Source organism: Gobio gobio (genome assembly GCF_949357685.1).
Source record: "Gobio gobio genome assembly, chromosome: 4".
NCBI classification, from domain to species: Eukaryota; Metazoa; Chordata; class Actinopteri; order Cypriniformes; family Gobionidae; genus Gobio; species Gobio gobio.
The window spans coordinates 32090829-32108854 of NC_137100.1; the positions used below are offsets into that span (position 1 = coordinate 32090829).

General features: G+C 38.2%; 1 protein-coding gene across 7 annotated transcripts in view; it reads left to right on the plus strand.

Annotated features, from left to right (window-relative positions):
* Positions 1–17976, plus strand: part of atxn2 (ataxin 2) — a 36249-nt gene extending 18273 nt beyond the window's left edge. The window contains exons 11-25 of one of the 7 annotated variants that reach the window (XM_079815121.1): positions 62–277; positions 1426–1608; positions 1697–1876; positions 1990–2097; positions 4631–4701; positions 4775–5115; positions 5266–5332; positions 5507–5647; positions 6490–6507; positions 8001–8073; positions 8339–8532; positions 15297–15423; positions 15779–16149; positions 16232–16406; positions 17300–17976. In XM_079815121.1, the coding sequence (XP_079671247.1) occupies positions 62–277; positions 1426–1608; positions 1697–1876; positions 1990–2097; positions 4631–4701; positions 4775–5115; positions 5266–5332; positions 5507–5647; positions 6490–6507; positions 8001–8073; positions 8339–8532; positions 15297–15423; positions 15779–16149; positions 16232–16406; positions 17300–17328 (2294 nt within the window). In that variant the 3' untranslated portion in view covers positions 17329–17976. The remainder of the gene's footprint in view (positions 1–61; positions 278–1425; positions 1609–1696; positions 1877–1989; positions 2098–4630; positions 4702–4774; positions 5116–5265; positions 5333–5506; positions 5648–6489; positions 6508–8000; positions 8074–8338; positions 8533–15296; positions 15424–15778; positions 16150–16231; positions 16407–17299) is intronic. The other 6 variants (XM_079815122.1, XM_079815123.1, XM_079815124.1 and 3 more) reach the window with 6 other exon arrangements.
* Positions 17977–18026: the final 50 nt, after the last annotated feature.

An 18026-nucleotide genomic window follows, 5' to 3' on the forward strand; every position in this document is an offset into this window, starting at 1 on the left:
CCCCTCTCAGTCAAATGTAGGTTTTCTTTCCTCTCATTTCGACTCATTTCATCTCTATCAGGTGCACACCCTTGGCCCTCACGCTGCCCATCTCCCTCCTCTCGCCCTCCATCCCGTTACCAGTCAGGCCCCACCAACTCTCTCCCGCCCCGGGCGGCCACGCCCACCCGGCCTCCCTCCAGACCCCCATCCAGGCCCTCTCGGCCCCTGTCTCACCCCTCTGCTCATGGCTCTTCAGGGCCCCTGTCCACCATGCCCAAACGCCTGTCCTCAGAAGGTACCAGAAATTCCAGACTGAGCAGCCATTTTGTTGTGGCACCACTGCTCAGGTTCACGTTTTGCAATCCAAATGCCTGAATTAAGGCTGCCACTAACAGCTGCGGGACTTTCCTGGTGTTTAATAAAACAACTCACTTCTCCTCTTGTTCCATTTTCTGTTGCTATCCCTCTTTCTATGCATGATTGAAGTGAATTTGGGGCACGTTTCACTCACTCTTTTTCTGCGGTGTGTTTAAGGATTGGCATTGTATTTTGGCCATGGGGACACCCCTGGCAATGCTCAAGTGTTTCTTTCCATGTCTGACATTGGCGTATATAAAAAGAGAAACTGTCACGGCCTCCTCAGTTAAAATGTATATCAGGTAGATTGACTAGAATTAACATTCTTGTCCATTAACATTTAATGAGTATAGAGCCCCGTGCATGACATGCGGAAGAAAAAAATTGATATTGTGGCCACAGGATCATTTATAACCTTTTCTCACAGCAGCTGGAATAATTACATTTATTGTTTTGATGGTGGATTGTAATCCAGAAAGGTCCAAATGACAATCATCAGTTGACAACTGGAGATTCACCCGTAGTCAAAAGCAAATGATTAGACTGTACAGAAATTGAAATCTACTGGTAACACTGATACACACTAAATACATGTAGTCACGCAATGCTGATGTTGTTAACATTAACAATTTGAGAAAAAAGTATAAAAATAATAATTTGCACGGTTTGATGTGATATGAGCTAAGCAATCGTTAGATTTTGTTCTAATTTGTTCTTTCATTTTAGATCATTTGTGGGAATGAATTCTTATATTAATATTTGGTCACAATATCTTTTTTTTTTCTTCTGTATGTCATGTGCAGGGCTCCGTACTTACTGAAGTAAGTTACTAAAGCGAAAGACTCATATTTGGTTAAAACGACAACATTTTCTGGTACCGTGTGTCGTAGTGTATCCAGTATATATATAACCACAAACTGCTAGCATAGTTATTATCCCCTCAGTCTTTGCTTCATATTTTGAATGTCACATAGTACACAGCATCTGCTTTTGGAGAGAGCTACACGATACACATTGATGAGAGATGCCATAAAGGTGTTTGTTTCTTCTTTCAGAACTCACTCATCTCTATGTTTGTGAATGCAGGTCCTCCAAGAATGTCTCCCAAGTCACAACGAACTCCGAGACCTCATAGAGTGGCCTCTTGTCGGGGTGGTGGCCCGCCTCCGCCCGATTATATGTCTCCAGGTGCATCGGTGGAGGTCTCTGCTCCCCCTCTTGCTCGCAACAGCTCTTCTGGGGGAACCTGGTCGTCTGTTGTCAGTGGTGGTAAGCCTAGATTCTAAATCTGTACCCAGATTTCGGTTTCAGTCGGAAACACTCCAGTGCTCACAAATTTTTTCCCACTTTGTCTTAGCACACAGACCTCGCTCACCTCGACAGAATAGCATTGGCGGAGGTGCTCCGAGCTCCTCCTGCTTGTCTTCCCCTCAGTCTGGTACAGTGCCAGTAGACTCTGTGACAGCTTCCACAACGGCTACTTCACCTACAGCAGCTAACCCGGCCACCAACCTGGAAGCATCTCCAATAGAAGAGGGTTAGGACATCCCTTACACAATATGTGGCATTTTAAGGCCTGTTTATTAATTTGTGTTATTCATTTCCTCTGTACCAAATCTTACAATAGCCTGTTTTCTATTTTTTCTATAGCCAAAGAATCAAGAGTACTAGAGACAAGACAGAATTCTCCCAATGCCAACAAAGAGAATGTGAAGCCTATTGAAACTCCTGCAAGCATCGCTCGATCCATCGGCAAGGGTGTGTACCTTTTGGAGATATCATTTATCATCTACAGCTAGCAGATTTTATTCTGAATTGTGAAGCTTTTGCTAAAGCTGATTTTTGCTGCATGTGTTTTTGCTGTGTTGACATAAAGCACGTAGAAAGCAGAAATGACAAGTTGTCATTATGAATTAAGGACTTGGCTTCTAATAATTAATTTTCTTCTGCAAAATTGCTGATACAGTAAATATAGATAGATTTAGAAATTACTTTTTCAGTTCATCTTATAAATCAAACACAAACTGTAATTCAATTATAGGTATGGCATTTTCATTAAAGTAGAGCTGTCACGATATCAGATTTTCACCACACAAATTCACCATAATGATATTATTGCGATGTCTTTAAGAAATGATGAAAAATAAGTAATGTTATCAGTCACATTCCTCTTTAACTTTATTTTGTGTTTTTTCTTGTTTGGCCAGTGAATTACACTCAACCATAATTGTACAAAAGCATACAGAAAGAACTTACTGTTGAGCACCTAATGAAGACTGGGGTCTCTAACACTTACCCCCAGATTTACAGACAAGGCTTAAGCTAGTAATAGACTAAAATGCATGTTTGAGCTGCTTTAGCTGAAAGCAACTTGCACTGACATACATTAAAATATGTCAGTGCCATTGTTTTATCTCAAAATGCACACCAATAATTTTTTTCCTAAGGCACTTAATCTAAGCCCTGTCTGTGAAACCAGGCCATATTATTTTTCTGTTTTATGATTTGTGTCAACCAGCATTAACCCTCGTGCACTGTCCGATTTCTGGTTACACCCCTTATGGTCCGGGTCAAATTGACCCTAATTGGATTCAATACAATTCCCCAAAAATCACACTAAGAAAAAACACATACAATCAGGTACAAACAATTAACTTTTAATATCAATACTTTTCACACATTACAAAGAATAAATATCTGAATTTACAATTTTTAAAAAATACTTTTAACCATTTTTATTTTTATTTTTAAGATTGGCCCTTAGGACACTTGCCTTTATACATTTAGAACAATACTATCTTAGTCTAAACCTAAAGAAATCTTGACCAACTATATAGCATTTTAAAGCTTTCAGACTCTAATTTTCATATTTGGTGACTGATTTTCAAAAGAGATGAGCAGGAGATAAATAGTGATAGATTCGTCATTTGTGATGCGGTACCAAACTATAACGCACATTTTGACTCTTTCCATATGTTTTTTTTATATGCATTTTAGAGATTGAATACAAATCAAATATTAACATTACTGCCCAAACTACTTCTCAATAGGATGTCTACTTCATAGATATTTTGAAAAGTATGAAAATATAACGTTCAGATCACTCAAACCATATATGGAAATCGAAGAGTCTACATGTCATCCAGTGGAAAACGTTGGTACTGCACACATAAACTTTTTTTTTTTTTTGAGATATCAACCTAAAATTTGGTACAGAATTTGTTCAGATATTTAGCTTTGATTTTCTTGAGGTTTTAGAATATAACATGTTTTGTAAAATGTATATTTTATATGTTATACATTTTCATGTTCATAAACTTCTATAACTTGTTTTAAACTTTACTTTTACGACTTATACAGTGATGGCCGATTTCAAAACACTGCTTCATGAAGTTGTTAATAGTTGAAGAGCTCTGAGATACAACAAAGTGTTTTGTATTTTGTGTCTGTACAGTTGCTTTTGAACAGCTGTCCTATATGGGTCAAATTGACCCACAAACAGCAAGAGTGTATAACATTTTGATATGCACATTTCACAACGCATTATCATGTTGAAACTTTGCATGCATGTTAATGACCCTAAATGAGAAAAGGTCACACAATTTCAAGAAAAACAATGTAGGTTAGATAGTATTTCAGATAGATTGAAAAAAGAAATTATAGCAAATTTTTACCATTTGTGGCATACAAAAAATATTTCTGTATTGAAAAAATGGGGAAAAGCTATTTTTTTAGCTTCATAGGTTAGTAAAAAACTAAAATAACAAAATTTAACCAAGAAATGTTATTATTTTGGGTCTCTACAATTGCCTTAGAACATTAAAATATGCGGGTCAAATTGACCCGTGAACATCACGAACGTAACAGTAAATGTGTGTGTATATGTCAAAACACATCAGCGTGTTGAAACTTTGCATGCATGTTCATGACCCTAAATGAGAAAAAGTCACAAAATTTTAAGAAAAAAAACATAGGTTAACTGATATTTCTGACAACTTAAAAATCAAAACGGGTCAAATTGACCCACAACATAACACAAGGGTTAAGATACCGCCACCTACTAAGTTGGAGTGTCCGCTAGATAGTTACTGCCACCGGATTATTTATGATATTATATGTGTAGTATTAACAAAATATCAATTCATTTTTTAAATATCTAGGACATCCTCTGTACCAGTATATTGCGACACCACTACATCAAAACATATCCTAGTGAAAAATCAAATGTATGTGAATTATTTTTAGTAAATGTGCTTTCTAAAATTATTCTTTTACTTTTTGATCTTCCTAGGGCCTCCCAGCATGGCTCCGGATCACAGGAAACAACTAGATAATTTAAAGAAATTCAGTGTAGATTTTAGGGTAAGTTTTATTGCTCTCCCTTTATATGCGTTTCAGCAACTGTACTTTAGTTTAATCCCTTCATCATTTATAGTTGCAGTCTAGCTCAAATTCAGATCCAGTTTTTGAGCCCAAGACTCCAAGGGACCTTGGAGAAAAGCCAAAGGATCAAGCAGCTGAGAAGAGCACAGTAGATTCAACAGGACCCAAAGTCTCCATGGAGTCCGGCGTTAATGAAGAAACCTCCACTTCTGTGAGCGTCGCCCTAGCAGGAAGTAAATCTGGTACCCCTTCACTCTCTCCTTCCTCTGCTGTACCAGAGCAGAAACGAGGGCCTGATGTGACATCTCAGGGCGTCCAGACCACTTCGCCTCTGGCCAACACTGCTGCAAAAGATAAGGATGAGAAGGAGGAGAAGAATGACCCTGTAGCAGAGTGAGTCAGCAGAAAAAAATGAAAAAGCTGTAGCATTGGCATTGTGAATCAGAATTCATTGTAAAATTATAAATTATTAATTAAAAGATTATTTCCCTGCAACATGATTCATGATTCAACATGTTGATTTATTGTTTATGCACTTTTTAGGAGCGTTAGAAAATCTACTCTCAATCCGAATGCCAAGGAGTTCAACCCAAGGATTTTCTGCTCCCCTGTAAGTAAATCAGTTGTTGGTTTTTTTGTCATTAAATGAACTGCAATCAACATATTGCCAAAAATGAAAATAGGCCTATATATTGGGACAAAATATATTGTACCTTAAAGTCAGGTCATTTTGTTTTACCGAGATTTAGATTTTCATACATTTTCATTTTAACTGTTTCCTCAGCCTAAACCAGCAACAACCCCCACTCTGACTCGGCCTCAGGGTCAGCCCAGCCCTTCCATCGTAGTACAGCAGCCCCCTGCCGTCTATGGCCAGACCATGTTCCAGATGTACCCTCTGACCCCTGTCAGCCCTGGCGTCCAGGTGAGCATTATTATATGAACCTCTCTGTCAGTGAAATCTCATTCATTCTGTGCATGGAAGCCCACGTCTGTACTAAAACATCAAAAAGACATTTATTTTTATTTTCATTCATGTTCCAAGATCATTGATGTGCTTATTGTGTTCTTACTTCAGCCATCCCTCCTTTACTTTCATTTGTCAGTTGCATTTGCAAAGTATCTGCATGTATAACCCATCACAAGATTGCTCAATTGATGATTATGACATGATTGCAATTTCAATTTAATTCCGTGAGAAGGGCCAGTAAAGGCCTGTTCATGCTAAGTTTAGTTTAAATAAATGGCATGAACGTTTTAGAATTCTGTGTAAATGGTTCGTAGGTGTGCACTGGTTTATTTTACAATATTGTGCAAAAATGTGGACTTGGTGTGAACAGACCTAAAGGTCCAAAACATGGTAAAGTACAAATGGTTTGACTGGTAGCATGCTGTCAACCTTTGAAAGGAGCTCATGGTTCATCATCAGCCCAAAAAGTTGCACCACAATGATGTTTGATAATATATTTACCAATTTACTTTTTTTCTTTAATTTAAATTTTTTCTACTGACCAAAATAAGAGCTTTACTTTTTTGCATATATTGTGGTATAGAGTGGAAAGATGCATTTCAGTACATGCAAAACCCAAAAGCAATATTTCAGTCTTTCATTTTCCTTTGTAGCGTTTCTTAAAAATACTTTGATTCATCTTTAGTTACTCACATGTTCTAGAAAACAAATCTTCTTATACTACAAAAAGCAAATGATAATCACACTAAAGACTCGTTCTTTTTGTTTCTTTTCCCTCTTTCCTCTCTCTCCATTAGAAAAGCATTATCTGGAAGGTTTGTGCAATTCTAAGCTTTTTTTTTTCTACTGAAAACGTGTATGAGATTTTTGCCTGCATAACTGACCAGCAGATGTTGGTTTGCCAATTTCTTACTGCTGATCAGTTTATTATTATTTATTATTTATTATTTATTATTATTATTATTATTATTATTATTATTATTATTATTATTATTATTATACCATGGTCTGTCTGAAAACTATATTCTGATTGGCTGGAAGGTGTGCAATGAAACCGTTTAATCACCATTCTATATAAATGTGCTGTTTTCATTGAAGCATACAGACACATACATCATTCGCGTTATTTCCATTGAACCACACAAGCATACGTCACTCTGAGATCACGCTGCACACACAGAAACATTCAGGAGCACAGAAACTTGTCAATGTTAGCCTGCAACTTTAATTATTAAAAAATTCTATTTCTCAGCACTGAGAGGGTAATTGCTGCTTTTGAAGTAATTAAACTCACAGCTTCGTTGTTAATAGAGAGAGATGCTGAACAGACTCAGGTAATTTACACTGGCATCTCTCATCTTGCGCGCGCTCTCTCTCACGCTCTTTAATTAATTCAAATAAATGCTGTCAACCTTCAAATACATATAATTCATTCAATGAACTACTTTATCACTGTGTCTGATTCAAAGCGGGCAGAATGCCAGATCTAACGAGTTGTAACTGACGAAAATAACCGTAATTTTTACCCTTCCGGTCTAGTATTGCGCTGCAAACAACAATAACAGCTTTAAGTTGTCAATGCTGGCAAATGACCATGGTATAAGCGGGATAATCCACGGCTAGCAATGCATTAAACAATTGATTTGGTTATTTGCCTCCACGTCGTGCATTAGAATTGTTTAAGTGCACATCTAGCCGTGGATTATCCCTTATTATATTTCAATACTGTTGTCAATTTTCTCAACTGTTTATTAGTTTACCTCATTAATTAGGATTTTTCAGTACTCTGAATGAGCAGGGGTTTTTTTTTTTTTTTTTTGCTTCAAAATGAATTTTTGTTTTAACATTTTCCTTCATCTGTTAGACAGTTAGAGCATTGAAGATTTGTTTGCATGAACCCTTGACCAGAACAGGAAAAAGCCAGAATGTTGTGTGGATTTGTCAGTCTTTTTTCAAAAGCATTGATGTGTGTGTATCTCATTGTATTTAACAACCCATCAGCTGTAGAGGACACAATTTTTCTGGGTTAGACTCTTGGCACATCTGAAAAATCCAGTCTTTGAGAAACTTTGAGAATGTAGGGTTCAACATTGATCTAAAACACTGAAAATGTGTACAAATAGCTTTTTCCTGTACGCACTTTGAGACTAGAAGAGAAAGTGCTAAAAGTAAATTACAGAAGTGATCAACAGAATATGATGCATGATAGTCTTAAAATGTATTAAGCAAGTGTTCAAGACTGTGAACTAAGTAAAAACAAGAACATGTATGTAATTCTGCATCTCAAGTTCTGCTCCTCATCCTTTAGCCTCCAGCCATGTACCATGTTCAGGTTCCTCATATGACCATGAGCCAGACCAAGCCCTACAGACCAGGTAAAGGTGAGAATGCTTCTCTCTCAGTGTGGAACTGTGCATGCTTTTTAAAGCTGCTTTCAAATATTGATTAAGGCTGTTTTGCATCTACTCTAGTCATGAGCTTTTTCAATGTGACTATATATTCTTGTGTATTGATTTTTGTATATTGTTTGGCATTTTGGAAATACGATCTGTATAAAATAGTTTGTCATGCTGTTCTCTCAATCTGTAGTGATTTAAGGCAATATGCCCTTTTCATTCTCTCTTCTTTTGCTGTATCTGCTTGCAGTACCGAACATGCCACAGCAAAGGCCAGACCAGCATCACCCACCTGGCACATCTACAATGATGCATCCAGCTACAGCTGCTGGGCCGCCCATCGTGGCACAGAACCCAGCCTACTCCACCCAATACTTCACTTGTAGCCCCCAGCAGTTTGCTAGTCAACCTCTGGTACAACAGATGTCCCACTACCAGTCCCAGGTACAGTAACTTTTGAGGCTATTATTTCTAACGAGGAATTACTAAAGCAGAGAAATAAAGGATGAACACAACCAAAAATGTTTTTTTTTAAAGATTGACCCTGTGTCCAAATATGCTTTCTTCCCTACCTACCTAATGTTAATTTTGTCACCTATGTTTAATTTAGTCTTAGTCTAGTGCCAAATGTCCTTGTTAGTTTTAGTCATATTTAGTCATTCACATATCTTTTTTTGTTAGTCAAGTTTTATTCGACTAAAAGTCTCATAATTTTAGTCTAGTTTTAGTCAAAAGACAACTCAAGGTATCTTAGTCAAGTTTTAGTCGACTAAAAGTCTTGTCATTTTAGTCTAGTTTTAGTCAAAGGAAAACTCTATATATTGTGTGGCAAAATAAGTTACATAAAATACATGTAACCTGCTTATACTACGGGGCCGTTGAATGCTTGAATCTGATTGGTTGATGAACGTTCTGAGGTGTGCAATTATTTTCTGGGAGACGCACAGCGAACGTAGTTCCAGGCAGCTCTTGACCGCATTACAGTTCCATATCACTTCGCATAGTTAACTGTAATAACGGAAATTACAGGACTAAAAATAAACACCATGACAGACGATTTTCCAAAAGTTAATTTTAGTATTTACGGGAACTATAAAACGTTCAACAAATGGGCGGCAGGAGTATTAGACGGTCCAGATGAAGAACAACATAAACGGAAGCGGACATCAAAGACAGCCGGCAACAACAAAAGACATAAAATGATTAGCGAAGAACAGCTAGACATACTCGAGGGAGAAAAACACAAAGAAAACACCAAAAAAACAACAGCTTGGGCAGTTAATGTGTTTAACGACTGGCTTAAAGCCAAAAATACGTCTCTGGATGAGGTAGAGAGAGAGGGGGCATCCACTTTAAATACCCTGCTGCGAGCTTTCTATGCCACTGTCCGAAATGCATCCGGCGCAGAGTATTCAGTGTCAAGTTTTATTTCCCTTAGAGCTGGACTGAACCGCTATATATCCAAATACAACATCATTGGTCAATCGGAATTTAAGTCATCCAACGACGTATTCAGGGCCGTCCTCAAAAAGTTTCGAAAGGCTGGGAAAGACGTCAGTACTCATCATCCTCCCATCTCCACTGCTGAAATACAGCGCATTCGTCACTCTCCGTATCTGTCACCAGACACAGCAGCCGGACTGGTTCGCAAGGTCTGGTTTGACATTCAGCTGAACCTGGCGAGGAGGGGGCGTGAGGGAAATCGAGAGTTAAGACAGCATTCATTCGTTATTAAAAAAGATGAAAATGGAGGTGAATTTGTTTGCTTGTCTTATAATGCAGAAACAAAAAACCACAAAAAGCCCAACGATCCCAAAAAAGACTGTTACCGAGGATTCATGTCTGCCAACACAAGTGACCCCCTTTGCCCAGTTAAAAGCTTCAAAAAGTACCTCACTAAATGCCCACCTGATGCCACATCCTTCTATCTTCATCCTCTGAAAGCGACACAGGAGGAGCTTGACAGGCGAGAGTTCTGGTATTCTCACGAACCCATGGGTGTGAACTACCTCGGAAATATGCTTCCTTGCATCTGCGAGGCAGTGGGGTTATCCAAAAGATACACCAACCATTCATTAAGAAGCACAGCAGTTCAAATACTGTCTGAAGCAGGGCTGGAGAGCAGGCAAATCATGTCTGTCACAGGGCACAAGTCTGAAACAAGCCTGAGAAGCTACTGGGCACCTTCAGCAGAAGAAAGAAAACAATGGAGCCTGATCCTCTCAGGAAACAAAAATTCAAACGCCACAGAAAATCAAGGCCGGGACCAACAGGAAAAGACAATCTCCACTACACAGCTCCCTGCGCTTGATCTGCCATTTTGAAGAGAAAATGAAGAGAGATTTTATCTTAGTTTTTATTTTATGCAAAACATTTTAGTCTCGTCTTTTTTCGTCAACAATAATGCATGTTAATTTAAGTCTTAGTCTGCGTTTTTGTACATTGGTGCTGTCTCGTCTTCGTCATGGAAAAAAAGGTTGTTGACGAACATATTTAGTCTCGTCTCGTCTGACTAAATTAACACTATACCTACCTCCCTAAAACAGTGAGTGAAAAGTTCACGAATGGCTTAATACATCCATTGAGATTCTGAAGTTTGCATCCTATAGACACTTTACAATTCCTTGAGGCTACGGAAGAGGAGTTTTGAATGACAGTGATATAACTGATGCTGTAGGTCACATGACAAAGACAACATGACGGATGTAGTACACCCGGACTTCATTCATACTATATAGACCAGGGGTGTCCAGTCCTGCTCCTGGAGGGCCACTGTCCGGCAGAGTTTACCCCCAACCCCAATTAAACTCACCTGTACCAGCTAATCAAGGTCTTATTAGGCATACTAGAAACTTCCAGACAGGTGTGTTGAGGCAAGTTGGAGCTAAACTCTGCAGGACAGTGGCCCTCCAGGACCGACTTTGGACACCCCTGATATAGATTGTACCAATTTTTTTTATTTTTAAGAATGTACTCAAATGTAGTACCAACTTGTACAGTATGTGATTTTTGGACACAACTTGGGCCTTTTAAAATGTGGTGTCTTTGACAATCTTAGGCTAAAAACATAAAATATTTAGTATTTGTGAACACGGTATTCCTCTTTCTAAGATCTGGGGCCTGTTTCAGAAAGGAGGTTAAGTGAGAGTATTAGGGCTGTAATCTCCCAGTCGATTAGTCGATTATTAGTCGATACGTTCTGGCTCGACCAAAATTCCGTTCATTTCATTAGTTTTGCTGCGTTCATTTAATCAGTTTTGCCGCGCCGCGTTCATTTCATCAGGTGGAAAGCACTAATTGCTAATGGGGGTGTTTTGAGAGAACCCCTGTTTCACAGGTAACAGTCTGCCTTCAGAACACCCCCATTGTTTTCACTTCTTTTGGATTAGCCCAGCCAGCTGGCGAAGAGAAATCTCTCGCGGGTCCTTTGTTTTTCATTACCGCTGGCTCAAACGCACACCCATAGCGGTAAACTTGAGGAACGCCCATCAACATACACATGAGGGGAAGCGTCACAACACCGCGCTAAGTGGATCTGTACTGTCAGTTTTGCAGCGTTCATTTCATCAGTTTTGCAGAGCCACATTCATTTCATTAGTTTTGCTGCGTGCATTTCATCAGTTTTGCCGCGCCGCGTTCATTTTCATCAGGTGGAAAGCACTAATTGCTAATGGGGGTGTTTTCAGAGCAACCCTGTTTCACAGGTAACAGTCTGTCTTCAGAACACCCCCATTGTTTCCACTTCTTTTGGATTAGCCCAACCCACTGGAGAAGAGAGACAGATTGAAGAAGGCTAGTTTTCTTGTATATTATTTATTTAATTGTGAGAGCGTTTTTTCTGCTCTTGATCTGGCTTGTTTAAAGGGTTAGTTCACCCAAAAATGAAAATTCTGTCATTAATTACTCACCCTCATGTCGTTGGACACCCGTAAAACATCCGTTCATATTCGGAACACAAATGAAGATATTTTAGTGTAAAGCTGATGCTGAGAAAGGCTTCAGACAGGCCTCCATTGGCATTCAGTACATTGACACTTCCAAGATCCATGAAAGGCACTTAAAACGTCGTTATAAAGTCCATCTCACAACAGTTGCTCTACAATAACTTTACGATGCGACGACAATAGTTTTTGTGCGCAAAAAAAAATCAAAATAACACCTTTAACCAACTTGTTCTCGACTTCCGTGTATGCCTCCACGACGCATGCGCGAGAATATGACGCAGATCCGGCGTTCGGACATATGACCCAGAAGCGGTTTGTTTACGAGCAGAGGAAGACGCGCGTGTCTAAGCTGTTGGATTCTACATTGATCGTGCTTTAGGTCTCGGGGTAGTTCTCAAAATGGGGTTAAAGTGTGTATTTCATGGATTCCCGAACGCCAGCGCTACGTCATATTCTCGCGCATGCGTCGTGGAGGCACACACGGAAGTCGAGAACAAGTTGGTTAAAGGTGTTATTTTGATTTTTTTTTGCGCACAAAAACTATTGTCGTCGCATCGTAAAGTTATTGTAGAGCCACTGTGGTGAGATAGACTTTGTAACGACGTTTTAAGTGCCTTTCATGGATCTTGGAAGTGTCAATGTACTGAATGCCAATGGAGGCCTATCTGAAGCCTTTCTCAGCATCAGCTTTCAACAAAAATATCTTCATTTGTGTTCCGAATATGAACGGAGGTCTTACGGGTGTCCAACGACATGAGGGTGAGTAATTAATGACAGACTTTTCATTTTTGGGTGAACTAACCCTTTAATAAATATTCCTTTTTTATTAAAGTGGACGTGCCTTTTGTGTTTAAGAGTAAAAGCTTTAAGTTAATAGTCTATTCGTGTCTCAGCCGCGAAGCTGAGCTGAGCTCCTGTTCGAGCTGCACAGAGCGGCTGAAATGATGTCTGTCAATTATAATACATATGACAAAAACAATTGTCTAAATTATGTTGCATATTCCTAAAACGTTCTTGTGATGATATCTAGTTGACAACACATAGCCTGACTTCCGAAAATATAGTACTATGATATTGCGCAGGTGCACGTGATGCAATGCTGTCAGAGCCGACAGACTCGTGTGTCAGACTCATTTCAGTGCAAAATAATCAGGTCAAAAACTATTTAATATTCTGCAAATAGCCTACTAGTTTTTTATGTTTATTTATAATTAATTTAGGCAGACAACAAGGCTTCCAAGTACTGCGCACAGTGCACAGCTTATTCATTTAACGTTTTTTTTTCCTAACGTCATTTTAGTCGATTTTTAGTCGAAAATTTCAGGACTTCAGTCGACCAAGATTTTCTTTGGTTGATTACAGCCCTAGAGAGTATGTTGACCCTGAAATGAGGGAAACTCTGGGTTTTCTGTTTTAGAATGGGAGGTATGTTAAACCAGAGAAAGCAGGGTAAGTCAAGCCAGTTTCTGAAAGAGAGGTAACTTATACTCAGAGTCAGTTACCACGGTAACTTACTCTGTGAACTTAACCTGGTCAGGAGTTTCTTTCGGTCTCCTCCCCCTTTTTAAAGCGCCAGCGGTGTTTAAATACTTTATTCAGTCATTTATTCAAACTGCACAAATGCTTTTCTTGAGTATTTTGTCGTTTTTTGTCGTATGTCGTATATATGCCATAACCCCCACCACAGCTGTTAAATACATTTATTTAAAAAATGTTATGGTCATCTTTATTTCCTACAAATACTTTATTCTTTTTCCTGTTGGATGTTAACATTCTTCCTCCATCTCCTCTTCATCTGTCAGTGGTGCTGGTGTTTGGCTGGCCTGAGTAGAAGTCAAATGTTAATGTCATTACCCTAATTAATAAATAACGGGTGGGATCAGAGCATATTTCATTATGTGAAAAGAGCATAGACCCTTTTCACATTTCTGGGTTTCCGAAGCTGAAGTCGTCATAGTTGGGTTAACTTTTATAGCGGTGAATGAGAGAATACATTAAATATATATTTTTGTGTCCCCATTTGCTCAAATAGCAAAAGAAAAACTCCACAATAGTTATTTCACAACTTTCAAAAAGAGGGGGAAAATAGAGTGAGATTGATGACGGAAGTGAAAAAAGAAAAATATATACTTTTTTACCATAACTCCCATAGACGCTGTATTAGAAACACCCTCACAGCAGCAGTAACTTTTTTATTTATTTTTTGTAATTTGATGCAAAAGTAATATAATACAAAGTATTAGTGTTATAAATGTACATACAAAAAACAAACAAAAAAAACACAGAAAATACAAAAAACGTTGCAGGATTTACGATATTGATGACCAATAAAACACGTCATCACAGTCGGTGAAAAGGGTCTATGTGGGAAAAGCTGCTGCACACTGGACACTGAATGATATTTATTTAATATGTCAAATGTTTGTAAAGTCATTAAACCAACACCCATGAACATTTTATGCTTAAAGCTTTACCTGAATACCTGATTTATGTTTTTATGTTTTTTATTTTTAGCTGCTGCCGCATTCTTTTTTTGCCTTTTGGATACCATGAAAATTAAACTTATTAAGAATTAAATTTACATATTGTCCCGGAAGTATGCAAACATCTTTTTGTTGGGTGCTGTTGCCATGGTGAATCGTAATTTCGAAACTCCATTGATCGTGGCTTTTCATAGTTGGAGTGCATGAGCTTAACTCAGAGTCAGTCTACTCAGAGTTGATTGAACTACCTCAATTCAGCTGTTCTGAAACCCAAAACTCAGAGTTTCCCATCTCAGAGTAAGTCAACTCAGAGTTCAGGTTTAAACTCGGAGTTGGTTGAACCTCCTTATTGAAACGGGCCCCAGAACTGAAATGCTGAAAAGATACCAACAAACAATGGTGGGAAGTTTAAGAATCTTTGATTCTTTTGCTTAAAACATTGTTGTGGTTTGTTCGGATACTTTGAATTCTTTTAAAAGCTGTTTTATGGGCATGTGACATCCTTGAATTGACTGGATAACATTTGTACAAATTTTTTTCCCCATTATTCAAGATAAACACATACAAAGTATTTTTTCTTAAAGGTACTACCTTGGAGACCATTAATCCGTTTAATAATATTCTGGTTGTATGGATTTAATGTATTCAATTTTCGCCAAATAAAAAAAAAAAATCCTGTATCTGGGTCTTTAAAGAAACTCTTTTGGACAGATAATATTTATAAATGATGTCTTAAACAAGAAAAGTGAACGTCATTTAATATGATGTTTATGTGTTTCAGGCCCAGCATGTGTTCAGTCCAATGATTCAGGGCAGTGCGAGGATGATCACCCCTCCTGGCCATGCTCAGCCCAGCCTGGTCTCTTCCTCCACCAATCAGTATGGTGAGCAGACGCATACTATGTATGGTAAGAACTCCCCCCAGCACAAAGACAAGACTTTACCCTTTTATTGTCACACTGTGATAAATTTAGTCACTTTTTGTTGCCTCTAAATAGCTTGTTGCTACTGAAATGTATGTTGGTATTTGTAATGAGCCACACATTAATGACTTCTGGAATAAAGGAAAATAAGATGCTATTTTTTTTTTTATATAAACCTATTTTAGCGGTAGACTGCTCTTCCTCCTGTCATTTCTTGTTGTTGTAATTAATTTATAATTATATCTTTCTTTTTGTTATTATTTGTTAACATTCGCATTCACTGGATTTACTTTATCAAACATTATAACTGCTTGTACTTGTGTTTTTTTCTGTGTTTCAGTGTCACCTACCCCCATCCCTCAGCAGTTTTCCCATCCAAGCTCCACCCTGCACCCTCATCCGCAGCACCCTCAGCCCTCTGCCACCCCGACAGGACAACCGCAGCAGGGTAACCAGCATGGTGGCAGCCATCCAGCCCCCAGCCCCGTTCAGCATCCCCAGCACCAGGCTGCAGCCCAGGCCATGCATCTGGGCAACCCCCCACAGCAGCAGATGTACTCTGCCCTGGCACCCACCCCGCCCTCCATGACCCCCGGCCCCAACCCTCAGTCCCCTCAAGCCAGCTTCCCCTCTGCTCAGCAGACCGTCTATATCCACCCCCAGCAGGTGCAGCATGGTTACAACCCTAACCATATGGCTCATGTGCAGCAGGTGAGTGTTAGTGAGTCAGACACCAGGATTATAAAAATGCTAATACATACTCAGAAAATATTAATTCACTATGTCTCTAAAGGCCCACATGCAGTCAGGAATGGTGCCTCAACATCATGGCACTCCTTCCCACCCCCCCACTATGATGTTGATGGCTACACAGGCTCCTACTGGCCCCCAACCTGCGCTGCCCCAGGGCACTCTCAACCCCATCCCTGTGTCATCAGCCACACACTACTCCTACACTCTCACCCCTGGTAAGGGCTTATCTCAGCTCAACTGAACACATAGAGAATAAAAAAATTAAACAAATCTCTATATATAGATAAATATAAGAAACATTTATATCATAATAATAATAATCATGTTATTATTTTTATTATTATTATCATTTTGTATAATCAAAAAAAATTGTATAACTATGTTTGTTTTATCTAAATATGAATAGAATTATTATTATTATTAAGATTTTTTTTTTTTTGAATTAACAAAATAATAAAATACCTTTTTTCCCCTTTTTTTATTGAAAACAAAGATCTAAGGTTCATCATGGGTGTTACAATGTCAGGTCACAGTACGTTTTCAACATACATCTTGATATACAATATAATACTTCTAAATGTATATACATTATTCATTTTTCCCAATATATATATTTTTAATTTATTAATTAAATGTGAGTCTCTCGATACAGTATTTTTCAGTTAATTATAGCTTTCCTACTACTATACTACTAGTATTTATCCTTGTCTAAAATGTTTTGGTATTTTCCCGAGGTGCAATGTAATGAATGAATAGTCAAACTCCTCTCCCATTATTTTTTACATTTCAACAACCACCTATTGCCAACAAGGTTCTATTTTCAGACAGGCCTAAAAATTACTGAAAATGGCTGATTACCCCTAAAAAAATTATCTTGATTTATGAAATTATCAGCCGTTGAGGTTTCACATTCCATATAATCTTCAAACCAACTTATTGTCTTTTATTATTTGTGCATTTTAATATATAGTGATCTTAAATTTCTGTTCTACCTGTAACTTTAGTTGCATACTGTATGACTAGTGATGTTAATTGTTGTAAAGGTGTATTTAAATTTCTCTGGTCAATTTGCTATCAAGTGTGTAAAATAAATCTTTGTGTGTTTCAGTGCAAGCTCACCATCAGCAGCAGATGTAGAGGATAAAGATCAAAGAACAGCAGTCGAGTTGAGTGGTCCTCGCAGAGCCATCTGGCCCCACCCACCACATTATGGCCAACCAATCCTTACTTTTCTCTAAACACCCCCCTAAATGGCCACGATAACCTCCATCATGCTGCTCTACTGCTACACACCACCAGTGATTTAAGAAACGTTAACAGGCAAAGATGTGAACTGTGGCTTTTTTTTTTTAAGAAAAGAAAAACAAGAGTTTTAACAAGGAATCGTTTTTCACATGTTTCAGTGACACTAGAACTCTTGCAGTGGGTCCTAACAATAACAAAAAAGCCCAGATGAGTGAGAGAACTGTGCATAAATAACTGGAACATTTTGTCTGCACCTTCTAAGTTAAAGATAATTCTTCCGTATATTGACAGTATTAACATTACTGTTAAATGCTGCTGCTATAGCTGTGCTCAAGACCTTGGGGTAAATCAACACCAATAAAACAAAATGGTTGTAACCAAACTAAACACAAGAAACTTCCATTAATGAAGATGTTCGGCAAAAAAAATGCAGATAAATTATTTATTAATTTAATCTGAGGACAAAACCCCATTTGACTTGACCGTTATAAAACTGTTAAGTTAAAATAACTTTTACTTTGTAGATAATATAAATGAATTAAAAAAAATTAAAAACATTAAAAAAAAGTTTTAAAAACTTTTACACGTCT